The sequence below is a fragment of the Nematolebias whitei genome, chromosome 18 (assembly GCF_014905685.2).
Source record: "Nematolebias whitei isolate Nwh7 chromosome 18, NemWhi1, whole genome shotgun sequence".
NCBI lineage: Eukaryota > Metazoa > Chordata > Actinopteri > Cyprinodontiformes > Rivulidae > Nematolebias > Nematolebias whitei.
The window spans coordinates 35,612,060-35,623,534 of record NC_056515.1 but is presented as its reverse complement, the minus strand read 5'-3'; the positions used below and the strand labels follow the sequence as shown (position 1 = coordinate 35,623,534).

Sequence of the window (11,475 nt, the reverse complement as noted above, 5' to 3'; positions counted from 1 at the left end):
TTCTGCGTCAGGGTGCCGGTCTTGTCACTGAAGATGTATTTAATTTGTCCCAACTCCTCGTTGAGTGTGGTGGTCCTCGCCTGAGCAGGAGTGTCGTTCTTTGGGTAATACATCTTCCTGTCCCAGTCAATGAAGAAGCTGTTCCCAAGACGGATGATCTCCACACTGACATTCAGTCATTAACGGGTGCCGGGTTATCACACAATCATGAAATGTCACTAATAACAACTGGTACTCTCTTGTGCCACGATACTGCTGTGCAGAAATGTACCTGACGTAAAGAGAAATTGGCACCACGGTGTTGAGGACAATGACGTAGGACCAGAAGGACAGGAAGGATGACAGAGCAGCGTTAACGCCGGTTTCACGAGGGAGAAACACCGTGAACACGGAGCCCTCCTTCACCTCCCAGATTGCATTGCCGATGGCCAGAATAAGACACATAGTCACCAGGAACCCAAAAATCTGATGAGAAAATATACATAACAAATTTTATAAAAGAAATAGTGAAATAAACAAATCCTCAAAAAGACAAGAATATCTATCTGCCTGTCTGTCTGTCTGTCTATCTGTCTGTCTGTCTTTCCTTCCATCCGTCCATCCGTCCTTGTTTATGCTACTTTGTACTTTTGAATCAGTTTGACATGACTGTCGACGAGGAAGAGGGCTGGCACAAGAAGAGGGGGCGTGCCAAAGACACCATCTTAGCACCAACATAACTGGTTTCTTCCACTTTGGAGTAAGCTATTTGGGGGAAGAATCAGTTTTGTGTTGTGTGTTTTCTTGACTGATGAAGCCTTCTGGATGGAAGGTGAAACGTTTCAGCAAAAAAACCCAAAAAAACTGTCCAGATGACCTGACTGAAAATTGTTGGATTGTATACCTGGATTATTGAGCATGGACCTTTTTGGTTACTTTGTAAGGCCCGTTTTTCCAACTTATACTACATTGTGAGGACCAACTGCTCCTTATGGGTCCCAGGCTCCATAAGAAGAAGTCCCATTGGTGGGTTAGGTATGAACTGGTAATGGTTAGGTTTAGGGTAAAGGTCAGGGTTAGGCTATAGAAATGAATGAAAAATGAATGGAAGTCAATGCAAAAGCCTCATAAAGACAGCAAAACAAACCTGTGTGTGTGTGTGTGTGTGCTTGTGTGTGTGTGTTTGTGATCTAAAAAACAATTTATTGTCAAATTGAACTTTTTACCTCCAGAGCTTTGAAGACTTATTTATAAATGGTGCATTCATAATAAGACATCTCTGCTAATGTAAACTAATTGTATAAAGTAAATGCAGATTGTGTTTTTTTCTGTATTTGTGTGTGCATCAACTCACGCACAACACCAGGACATTCATCAGGTGATCAATGCTGGTCCGTTTAAATGTTGTCTTCCCACTGTTCTGCATGAGCTTTGTGTCAGGACCTGAAAAGATTCAGCCTCATGTTCAAACAATTGTGCCATCACATGTACGTAATTAAATGTACAATTGTACAATAATAAAAAATAGTAAGTTACAAAGTGTAACAATAAAAATAATGAGCCTGAATTGTTGCATAAAATACTGTTCCCATGCAGATGGTTACATCAAACAGTAGAGTTAGTTATTTTGTGGTAATCTTTACCATATATATATATATTTTTACTGTAATCATGTTATGATTATTTCCATCCACCCATTATCCATTATCTTTACCCACTTCTTCCATTCTGGATCACGGGGGTCACTGGTGAATGGCAGAGGGACACCTTGGACAGGTCCCAAAACCATCACAGGGCCTGAATATTTGCACTGGGCTTTAATGCCTGTGTTTATTGAATGTAGCACAAGCCCCATCTGCTGGGCCCTTGTGGACTTGACTAGTAAACCACAGACATGCACTATATTCCACATATGACACATTAAAGACCCAAACTAACTCATTCAAGCCAGCAAGAAACGTCACAATATTTATTACGAACACTTTTACCTCCAAAGATGACCAGACCGAAGCACCACTCGGTGTTTCTCAGAGTACATCCTCTGAGCAGGACTTTGTCATTGTCCAGACCGTAAGTTTGTCCTTTAACCGTCAGGTTTCCTTTGAACTTGTCTAAGCGGTTGTTGGGAGGCTCGCATCGAACTTCACCTGAGACACAAGCGTTCACATATTTAAGTTAACCAAAGCTTTTAAACCTGTATGATGTATTTCAAATATTTAATCACCTCTGAAGGTAGAAAAAGCTTCAATATTGTCTCCCATCTCTCCAGTTACAGTCAGGGCCTGCTTCACTTTTAGATTGGTTTCACTGGGAGACATCAAGAGGACATAAGTGAAGGGACAACCAATGGCAGGTCCACAAAAACCAAAGACTGGACTGAAGACTCACCCATCTAACTCAGCAGTTTCCACATAGACCAGATTGAGAGGCTCACTGCTGGACAACAACAGGAGGTCTGCCTGAGGGATGTAGTGTTAAAGTGATAAAAGTTAAATAATTACCGTATTTTTCGGTGCAACGGATTATAAGACACATTAAGTGAAACAAATTCATTTTGACAGATATTTGAGGGCGTGTACCACATAAAATCGATAAGCACAACCAGAACTAATACATAAGGTGCACCGGATTATAAAACCCGCTGTAATTTTTTTGAGAAAATTAAAGTATTTTAAGTGCGTCTTAAAAATACTATAGACAAACTGCACTGGTGTAAACTTGACTTATGCCCCTTTTCCATAGCTCCTCTTCAACACAACTTGACTCGGTTTGGTACGGTTCCGAGCCTTTTTCCACTATGATTTTTTTTGTGGAACTGGCACCTTTTTTAGTCCCTTCTTCTCTGGGGTAGCAAGCGAGCCGAGCTGGCACCAAAAACATGATGTCAGAACACTGTCGGTCACTGATTGGTCATGGGGCAGAGTCACTAGAGGGGTTTGAGAAAATTTTACAACACTCAATCCACCATTTGCCATTACTGGTGTTCGAACTCGAGGAGCAATTGGATCTATTTTTAAGATTTTAAAAACAGTAATGACAACATCGTGGTCTAATGCTGAAATGCAGCGGGGTTTTTTTTGTGTTTGGTGACCGACGAAAAAATTCAGAGTGAGCTAGATGGAGCTCCACTGGTCCCCAACTCCCGCATTCCTTTCTACCGGAGCCGCTGAGCCCCCTTAGGCCATGCAGGGCGTCATCTCCCTGGCTCCGAACTTATCCAGTCACCGCAGAAGATCCTCCGTGCTACCGACTCGGTGCTCTGGATCCTGGCCTTGCGTTCTCTGTGGGCTCCGAGCTCCACTGGTCACCACGGAGAATCCTACGAGTTGCTGACTCGCAGAAGGCCGTTGCCCGGACCCCGGCCTCGAGTGATCATGAAGGCCGAACCCCGATCCTGGCAGATGGGTGGACCGGGACTGGTCTGGGACGGATGGTGGAAATGATTTTTAAAACATAAAAAAAATATATATATATATATATATATATATATATATATATATATATATATAGGTGTGTGTGTATAGTTTAAGTCGATCATTTTAATAATCTGTATTCTTTTTAATTTACCAGAAACTTCAAAATAAATTCTCACCCTGTACTGAAACCTGTTTCAGCGTCTCACCGCCACCTGCTGGTGAGGCGCATGATGTCAATTTGAACCCCGCCCACTGGAACCGGTACTGAAAGCATAATGGAAACACAACGTATACCGTACCGAGCTGAGCCGAACTGTGCTGTACCGGTGCTATAAGGTACTATGGAAAAGGGGCAGTAAGTTCCCATTTATTTGCTTTTATACACTAAATTCCTTTACTCTTTCCTTGAAGCTCATACTCACTGTGACAAAATGATTACTCTCCAGTTTCACTATGTCTCCAACCTGAACATTCATCCATTTTTCTTTTTTTAGTCTATAAAAATGAAACAAAAATATCATTGCCTTTATAAATGTATATAATTTTAAACATTTTTATGGACCATTTAATACTCACTCTCCATCGACGAGGACGTTCACTTGCCGGTTATTCACCTGCCTGTCACATCTCTGTCTGTTCTAATTGATAGAAAAAAACAACAACTCATTAATAGGTCACTTTTTAGTTATTTTAGATATTTAACAGTTAAATGTTGTGATTCTTGCCGTACTATGTCATCGCTGGCATCTTTGACCGCAGTCATTGCCAGCACCAGGATCAAAGGCACAGCCGTGGTGAACCAGGACAGAGAGGCGACTTGTGGGATGAGCTGTCAACACACAAAAATAACTCTTAAAATTCTTTATCTGTTACATTTTTCATCCTATTCAAGAAACTGGACACAAAGTAAATAGAAAGACCTGCTTCCATTTTAACATTTGATGTTAAGACAAAAAAAAAAAACAACAACAAGAAATGTGTTTACCTGAAGGATAAGAAGGAAGAGGAAGTAAGCATTGGCGAGCCTCCTGAACTGCTCAAACAGGTTGAGAGGCAGGAAGGTGAAAATGTTGTATTTGGAGGTCTTGATGGCGTTGTTCTGTAAAAGAACAGTGATGGCAGTTATGGTGCTCTGAGGTTAACAAGGAATAAATATGACCAGATGGTTTAACTTATCCAGTGTTTTTAAAGCACAGGAACAGTTCACTTTGACTCTGAAAAGCTAAAATGTTGCAAATTAAGATCCATCTATCCATTATCTTCCATTTATTACAAAGATGGGTCGCGGGGGGGGGCAGCAGCTTGACCAGGGAGGACCAGACATCTCTTTTCACAGCCACCTTTTCCAGCTCTTCTGGGAGGACTCCGAGACGTTCCCAGGCCAACAGAGAGATGTAGTCACCTCCCTAGGGAGGTGCCCAGGAAGCATCCTTACCAGATGCTCAAACCTCCTCAACTGGCTCCTCTCGATGTGAAGGAGCAGCAGTTCTAGTCCGAGTCTCTCCCAGATAGCTGAACTTCTCACCCTATTTCTAAGGGAGAGTCCAGCTACTTTGCAGAGGAAACTCATTTCAAACTGCCTGTATCCACAATCTCATTCTTTTGGTCACTACCCAGAATTCATGACTATAGGTGAGGGTAGAAACGTAGACCGACGAGTAAACGGAGAGCTTTGCTTTACAGCTCAGCTCCCTCTTCACCACATTGGACCGGCACAGAGTCCGCGATACTACAGACGCCGCACCACTCCCTCTGTCGGTCGCACTCTCCATTCTTCCCTCACTCCTGAACAAAACCCCGAGACACTTGAACTCCTACACTTATAAAAATAATGATAATAATAATAATAATGTGTTATATGTTGTCATCATTGTATGTTTCCATACAATGGTGAAACTGGCTCTCTGCATTTAACCCATACACCACCAGTTGGAGCAGTGGGCAGCTATTGAAAGCACCCAGGGAGCAATTTGGGGATAGGGTGTGCTGCTCAGAGACACCACGAGAGGTGCAATGACTGGGGATCGAACCTGAAACTTTTGGGTCCTGAGTCGGCTGCCCTGCCTCTACACCATCTCGCTTGAGGCAGAACCTCACCCTCGACTTGAAGAGAGCAATCCACCTTTTCCGGCTGAGGACCATGGCCTCAGATTTGAAGGTGCTGATTCTCACCCCAGCCGCTTCCCACTGCAAATTAAGTTGGGATTTTTTTTTTTGTTGCACTTACAGCATACTTATAAGACAGGTTGAAAGGTCTGTCGTTAGCTCGCAGGTGTCTCTCCTCCTCTGGTAAAGGTCAGAGAACAAATAAAGTTAAACGTGTGAAAGATGCAAAAGTTCCTTTAGAGCAAGAATTGCTACATAGCTATTAAATATTTGAAGTTCGTCCGAGCTCACCTTGCTTCTCCTCTTTTCCACACAAGCTGCCAAAGAACGACATCACTGATCCCATTTTCAGTTCAGTTCTTCCATATTTCACACCTGATCAAAGTGAATGTTTGTACATGGAGCATATGAGGTCACAAATGAAGCCATGGTTAAAGATATGAAGCATCTTTTAACTGATTTTTGTATACACATAAAGCTGATAACTTTAAAGGAACATTGTAGCCAAAAAAAGTGACATTCCATCATTAGTAAGGGAGCATTTCTTCCCAATGTTGTAAAATTTTAGATAACTATAAAATATATACCCTTTTTCAAACATTAGCTGAGGAAGTAAGATCAATCGTTCATTGGACTATGGAAAATGATGCAACAAAAAATGCCCAATATGCATTACAGAAAGTTATCTTGTTACTATTTTTTAAACTTGGTATTTACCTGAAGCAAAATCCCTCATTAAACCAAAACACATAAAAAAAATAAAAATTGGTAAGAAAATAATGAGATAATTGTGTATGTATCTATGCATTCTGACAGACAACATGAAACATAATAGACACTGTATGAGTCTAAATTTACCAAACTCGTGTTTTATCCAGCCACTCCCTTCTCAACCCTCAGTCCCATACTGACTTTCAGCCTTCTAATTTGTAATCCAAAAAAAAAAAGGTTAAAGATGCATCTTGTTCACAAATATTCATTAATTTTGAGCTTTTACAATGAACTTGTTTAACAATTTGTTGAACAAAAAGATGAGGAAGTGTAAATTTGTTGCCACTTTCACTCTGCTTCCTCTTTAGGATCAGAGCCACGGTGAAGCCCAAGGCCTCAGTGTTTATTTCACTCGATCTCGTGTGATTGCTTGTTGAAATGTTGGTCCACTAAAATAACAACATTTCCCCTTAGTGTTAACGTAAATGAAAATCAACCACCTACCTTGAGCACAGGTTTGATTTCAGCAACAAAGTGAAATGAAATGCTACAGAGTTAAGTTTCCCATTTTCATCTTTCTGACACAAAATACATAAATCCAATTCTTTTGCCTACTGAACGGATGGCCAAAGAATTTCGCCTTGGTCGTTGTTTGTACAAAAGACAATGTGTCGACAGTACTGTCGAAGTTCTAACGAGGTTTCAGTTTCGTGAATGAAGAGTTCGGATCTCCTCCTGCACCCAGCAGCCCAGAGCAAACAGTGCAGTGATCTTTGGACCTGAGTGGTGAGGCAGTGCAGGAGGGAACAGGCAGTAAAATAACAATAAAACATGACCGGAGCTGGGACTGCAGTTATGGGATGGGTGGTCAGGTGTGTAATTCATGCTCATGCTCAGACTGTTACAGCATACTTTTACGACTTGCTTTTGAGTAGCGCTGTTAAAGTGTAAATATGTCTTCATGCACTTGCAGAAAGAGTTACTTTTGGCCCTTAAATTCAATATCTGAGCTCGATCACGAAGAACACAGTGAGTTTAAGGGACATGGGACACTTGCTATATCATTTTGTGTGTCTTTTTCTATTCCTTGCTAACCTACTAAGGAATTTATTGCTTACTTTCCTATATACCGTACTTTTTGCCACATAAGTCACACTTTTTTGCATAAACTTGCATACCCTGCGACTTATACATTGAATCAATTTATTTATGTTTTTTTTCTCATATTTATAACCCAATTTTTGGCTGAGATCTGACGATTTCAGTCATTCTGACATGGAAAATATTGAACACTACAATTTGCAGCCACTAGAGGGCCCTCGAGTTGCATATTTTTTTGCCCTATAAGTCACAGTTGGTTGCATAATTTACATGCCCTGTGAATTATAGGCCGATGCCACGTATTTATGGATTTTTTTCCCAAAATTTATAAACCAATTTTTTGCTGAGAAATGACCGTTTTCATTAATTCTGTGAGAAGTACCACTTTTAGCCACCAGATGGCAGCAGAGTAGTAGTAGCAGTAAGGCATGCCGTTGCATCATGTAATAAGTAAATGTGGCAATAATGACAAATTCAAAAGAAGTTCAATACAAAAAAAACAGGACTTTATTTATTATACTTAATTGTTTTTTTCTTGATCTTTTCTTTTTAATTTACCATGTCCTGGATGACTGAAAATCTTCAACAGCTAATAATGACACAATCAGCTTGCCATAGCCTGCCACCTTTGTTCTGCTCGCTGCTTGGAACCGTCAAACCAGATGCACCGCCCCTGCGAAATGCAGCTAATTTGACCATTAAAGTGCATTTATTAAGTAAAAGTTCAACTGAGACACACATTTACTATAATTCCGAGCAAACGAATAATTGTTTTAGGTGCTTTTCTTGTTAAATTTTCAAGAAACGGAGAGCGTTGCGCTCCCGGAGCACCGAGGCAACAGATACGTTTGAAATACAACTGATTTGAACGTTAAAGTCCTTTTATTAAACAAACGTTAGACTGAGACATACCATTACTATAATTGTTAATCTTGTTAAATTATTGTTAAAGTACTTCCATGCATGCTCCCACGGCTGCCATTTGACAGCCAATCAATTTTTGGCACAACACCGGCTGACGTTTCCGTGTGGTCAGCGGTGACACGTAATAGATATGACTTATACGGTGAAGTTACTTATTTATTTTTTATTTTTCCACTTTATTAGACATATTTGGACTGATACAACTTATATGGCGGTGCAACATGTACGGTGTAAAGTACATTACTCATTTTAAATTAACTAAAAAAAAAAAATCAAGGTTTAACCAAACTGTTAAGGAAGACATTGAAAAATGTTATGTCCACTGATTTCTTGGGGTTCTCTGGATACTAGAGGACAACCGTTCTCCTCCTTTGCTTGTTTACAGGCCTGCTGTCACACCATGCTACACACCTGGAATCACTTCCTCCTCATCAGTGGACTGCATAAAAACTTCAGGTGCCACGCCCACTTTTTCCTTGGGCATTTCCGCTTGGTTCTGAGCATTGTTGTAGCTGTGGCTGACTGAAATGAACTCTGTGTACCAAGCATTTTAGTAACTCTGGGTTGATCTTGGTCATCTTCTGTGAACAGTTCTATTTAAGAAGCTTTGTTTAGATTGGAAGTTTGGTAGGGGTTCTCTATTTTATTTTTAACTGACTTCTCCTGTTTCGTGGCCAGCCACAGAGCTTAGAAATTGTAGTTTTTGTTTTGTTAGACAAGAGGTTACTGTTTCTATGCAGAAGGGGTGTTCTTTTGTTTGTTTTGGTCTTGGACACCCTGAAGTTCATGGCTTCCCTTCTGTTCATTAATTCCCCAAACCCTTAGATGATTAAATTATTGTAATGCTAAATTGGGCTGATTTTGAGTTATTAGCATTTTGTTTAGTTTACAACTTGTTACACCCTGTACCTCCTAGGCTCATTCCAAGGGTTGTAACAGTTGTCAACACATTAGAAAGAGGGTTGAGGTAAATGTGGCAGACACCAATATCGGTAATAATCAGTATTGGTCAAAATGATTTAAAAAAATCTCTTTGGAGAGGTAAAATTGTCATAATCATCCTTGCCTTACAAATAAATCCATGGTGGATGGGTTAAATGCGGAGTAATTTTGCCATTATATGGAAACGTACAGTGATGACAATGTGATGGCATTATTATTTTGTTTTATGGTTTCACAGAAGTTTTCAAAAAAATGTTCCAATTGTGGAAAACTGTTTATGCAAATCTAAAGTCAAAGGTTTTGCATTTTGCCTCTTCAGCACGGCAACACATTAGCAAAGACCGTAATTTCCAGACTATAAGCCACTACTTGTGGGGCAGCTGTGGCTGAGTGGTTAGAGCAGTTGTCCTACAATGCAAGAGTTGGGGGTTCAGTTCCACCAGCATTCACATGCTGAAGTGTCCCTGGGCAAGACACTGAACCCCTCATTGCCTTCGATGTGTGTATGAATGTGATAAAGCACTGATTAAGCTTTAAATAGATCTAGTAGAGTGCTGGATGAATAAGGGCACAGATTATGTTGTAAAGTGCTTTGAGTGTCTTAATACGATAGAAAGGTGCCATACAAGTACAGTCCATTTACTTTTTTCACATGCTTTGAACACTGCGGCTTATACAACGCTGCAGCTAATTAATGCTTTATTTTATTTTGAAGGGCTTACAAGCTTCACAACGCCAAAACATTTAGCTTCGTCACACCCGGGCACTCACGTGTCTGCCCAATACATGTCTCTCTTGATGGGTGGGTCCTCGTGACTCAATGAGACTGTGTATAAATAAAGGTAAAAAAATAAAATCTGACCAATGAAATTACCAAACAGGTCACAGTGGGAAGGAGGGAAACTTTGTTTCCTCTCTCCTACCATCCTCCTATGCAGTGCACAGGAGGAAGTTGAAGATAGCGATCAGTGACTGTCCTGGTAAGCTACAGGTTGTTTTTTTTTTTTTTTAAACAGCCTGTACGTATTTGTGTATGTTACCGATATGTATTTACTTGCAAGTTTAAACATATATTTATATTTCTGTGTAAATATCTCATGTTACAATGTGGACACTCGCGTCTTATATACAAGCGCGGCCTATATATGTGCAATAAAATAAAAAAATGGGCGTGGCTTATGTTAGGTTGCACTAAATAGTCTGGAAATTATGGTATTTAGAACTCACTGATATGAGGAACTCTCCTCCTTGCCACATTCTGCTAAAATGCATTTAAAACTACTTGTAATAATAATTTGTTATTTATGATAAATGGCACTGGTTGCACTGTTGCACAACAGAAGATAAATCAGAAGTAATGTTTCAAGAGAGCCACCAGCTGGGTTTTACAACAATTACTCCACGAAACAGAAGACGCAACAGCAACAGCTTCACCCAGTGGAGACAAGAAGGTCCCGCTTTATTTATTTAATTCTGTTGGATCAATATAAATCACTTTTGCATTTTTTTGGTTTTGTTTCATTGCAAAGAGCACAAATCCAACATGTTTATTAGAGAATAGTTGGACTGGAGACCTATGCAGGGTGTCCCGTGCTTCTCATACAGTGGCTGCTGGATATGTTCACCAGTGACCCCATGACCTGGAAAGGAAGAAGTGGATGAAGTGGGTAAAGTGGATGGATGGATGGATGGATGGATGGTAATAGTGACATGGCCCCAGAAGATAAAAAGAAAGATATTGAGTGAAGAATGAAAAGCGGTAGCCTCTTTATTTCCACTAGGTGTCAGTTTTACACAAGCCAGTGATCAGATGACCTTTAAAAAGTGCAATATAAAATACACCATCATTTTAGAAAGTAGAACACCAAACTGACCTAAATAAATAAATGAATTCACTAATAGCTAAACATGTGTGCTTATTGGTTATTAGCTGATAGCTATATAAATAAAAATTTGTAAACACTTGAATAAGTTTTCTTTGGAAGAATACAACCTAATACGTTCAACTTCAAGAAATTTCACAAACTCAGCTCAAGTTTTCACTGGTGCTTTTTTAAATTTATTTATTTATTATCATAATGAAGGGAAGTGTGCTGCTGTGAATACATTATTATTTATTTTTTTTAGATTACAATTTAACAATAGTACATCAGGAGGTCACAGGATACATCAATGCCACTGGTTGTTCATGAGTTCCTTCAAAGTAAAAGCACCAATATTGCTACTGCTGCTGCTGATAACAATAATAGTAATAATAATAATAATAATAATAATAATAATAATAATAATAATAATA

The 11,475-nt window shown here is 39.8% G+C and overlaps 1 protein-coding gene and 1 long non-coding RNA gene across 3 annotated transcripts in view; both read right to left on the bottom strand.

Moving 5' to 3' along the window:
• The window catches only part of LOC119424875 (phospholipid-transporting ATPase ID), a gene marked incomplete in the record, with an annotated part of 14,834 nt that extends 10,613 nt beyond the window's left edge, over positions 1-4,221 (bottom strand). Inside the window, 9 exon segments of the mRNA XM_037692389.1 lie at positions 1-165; positions 272-465; positions 1,334-1,422; positions 1,968-2,126; positions 2,204-2,286; positions 2,368-2,438; positions 3,818-3,890; positions 3,972-4,033; positions 4,126-4,221. Coding sequence (XP_037548317.1) covers positions 1-165; positions 272-465; positions 1,334-1,422; positions 1,968-2,126; positions 2,204-2,286; positions 2,368-2,438; positions 3,818-3,890; positions 3,972-4,033; positions 4,126-4,158 — 929 coding nt within the window.
• A 1,442-nt stretch (positions 4,222-5,663) lies between these two features.
• LOC119424876 lies at positions 5,664-6,949 on the bottom strand. 2 transcript variants are annotated; one of them, XR_005187536.1, is made up of 3 exons: positions 6,717-6,949; positions 5,793-5,876; positions 5,664-5,681 (listed from the first exon to the last, which is right to left on the bottom strand). It is a non-coding gene; the product is annotated as an uncharacterized LOC119424876 (long non-coding RNA). The 2 variants fall into 2 exon arrangements; XR_005187537.1 differs by lacking the exon at positions 6,717-6,949 and adding an exon at positions 6,360-6,413.
• Positions 6,950-11,475: the final 4,526 nt, after the last annotated feature.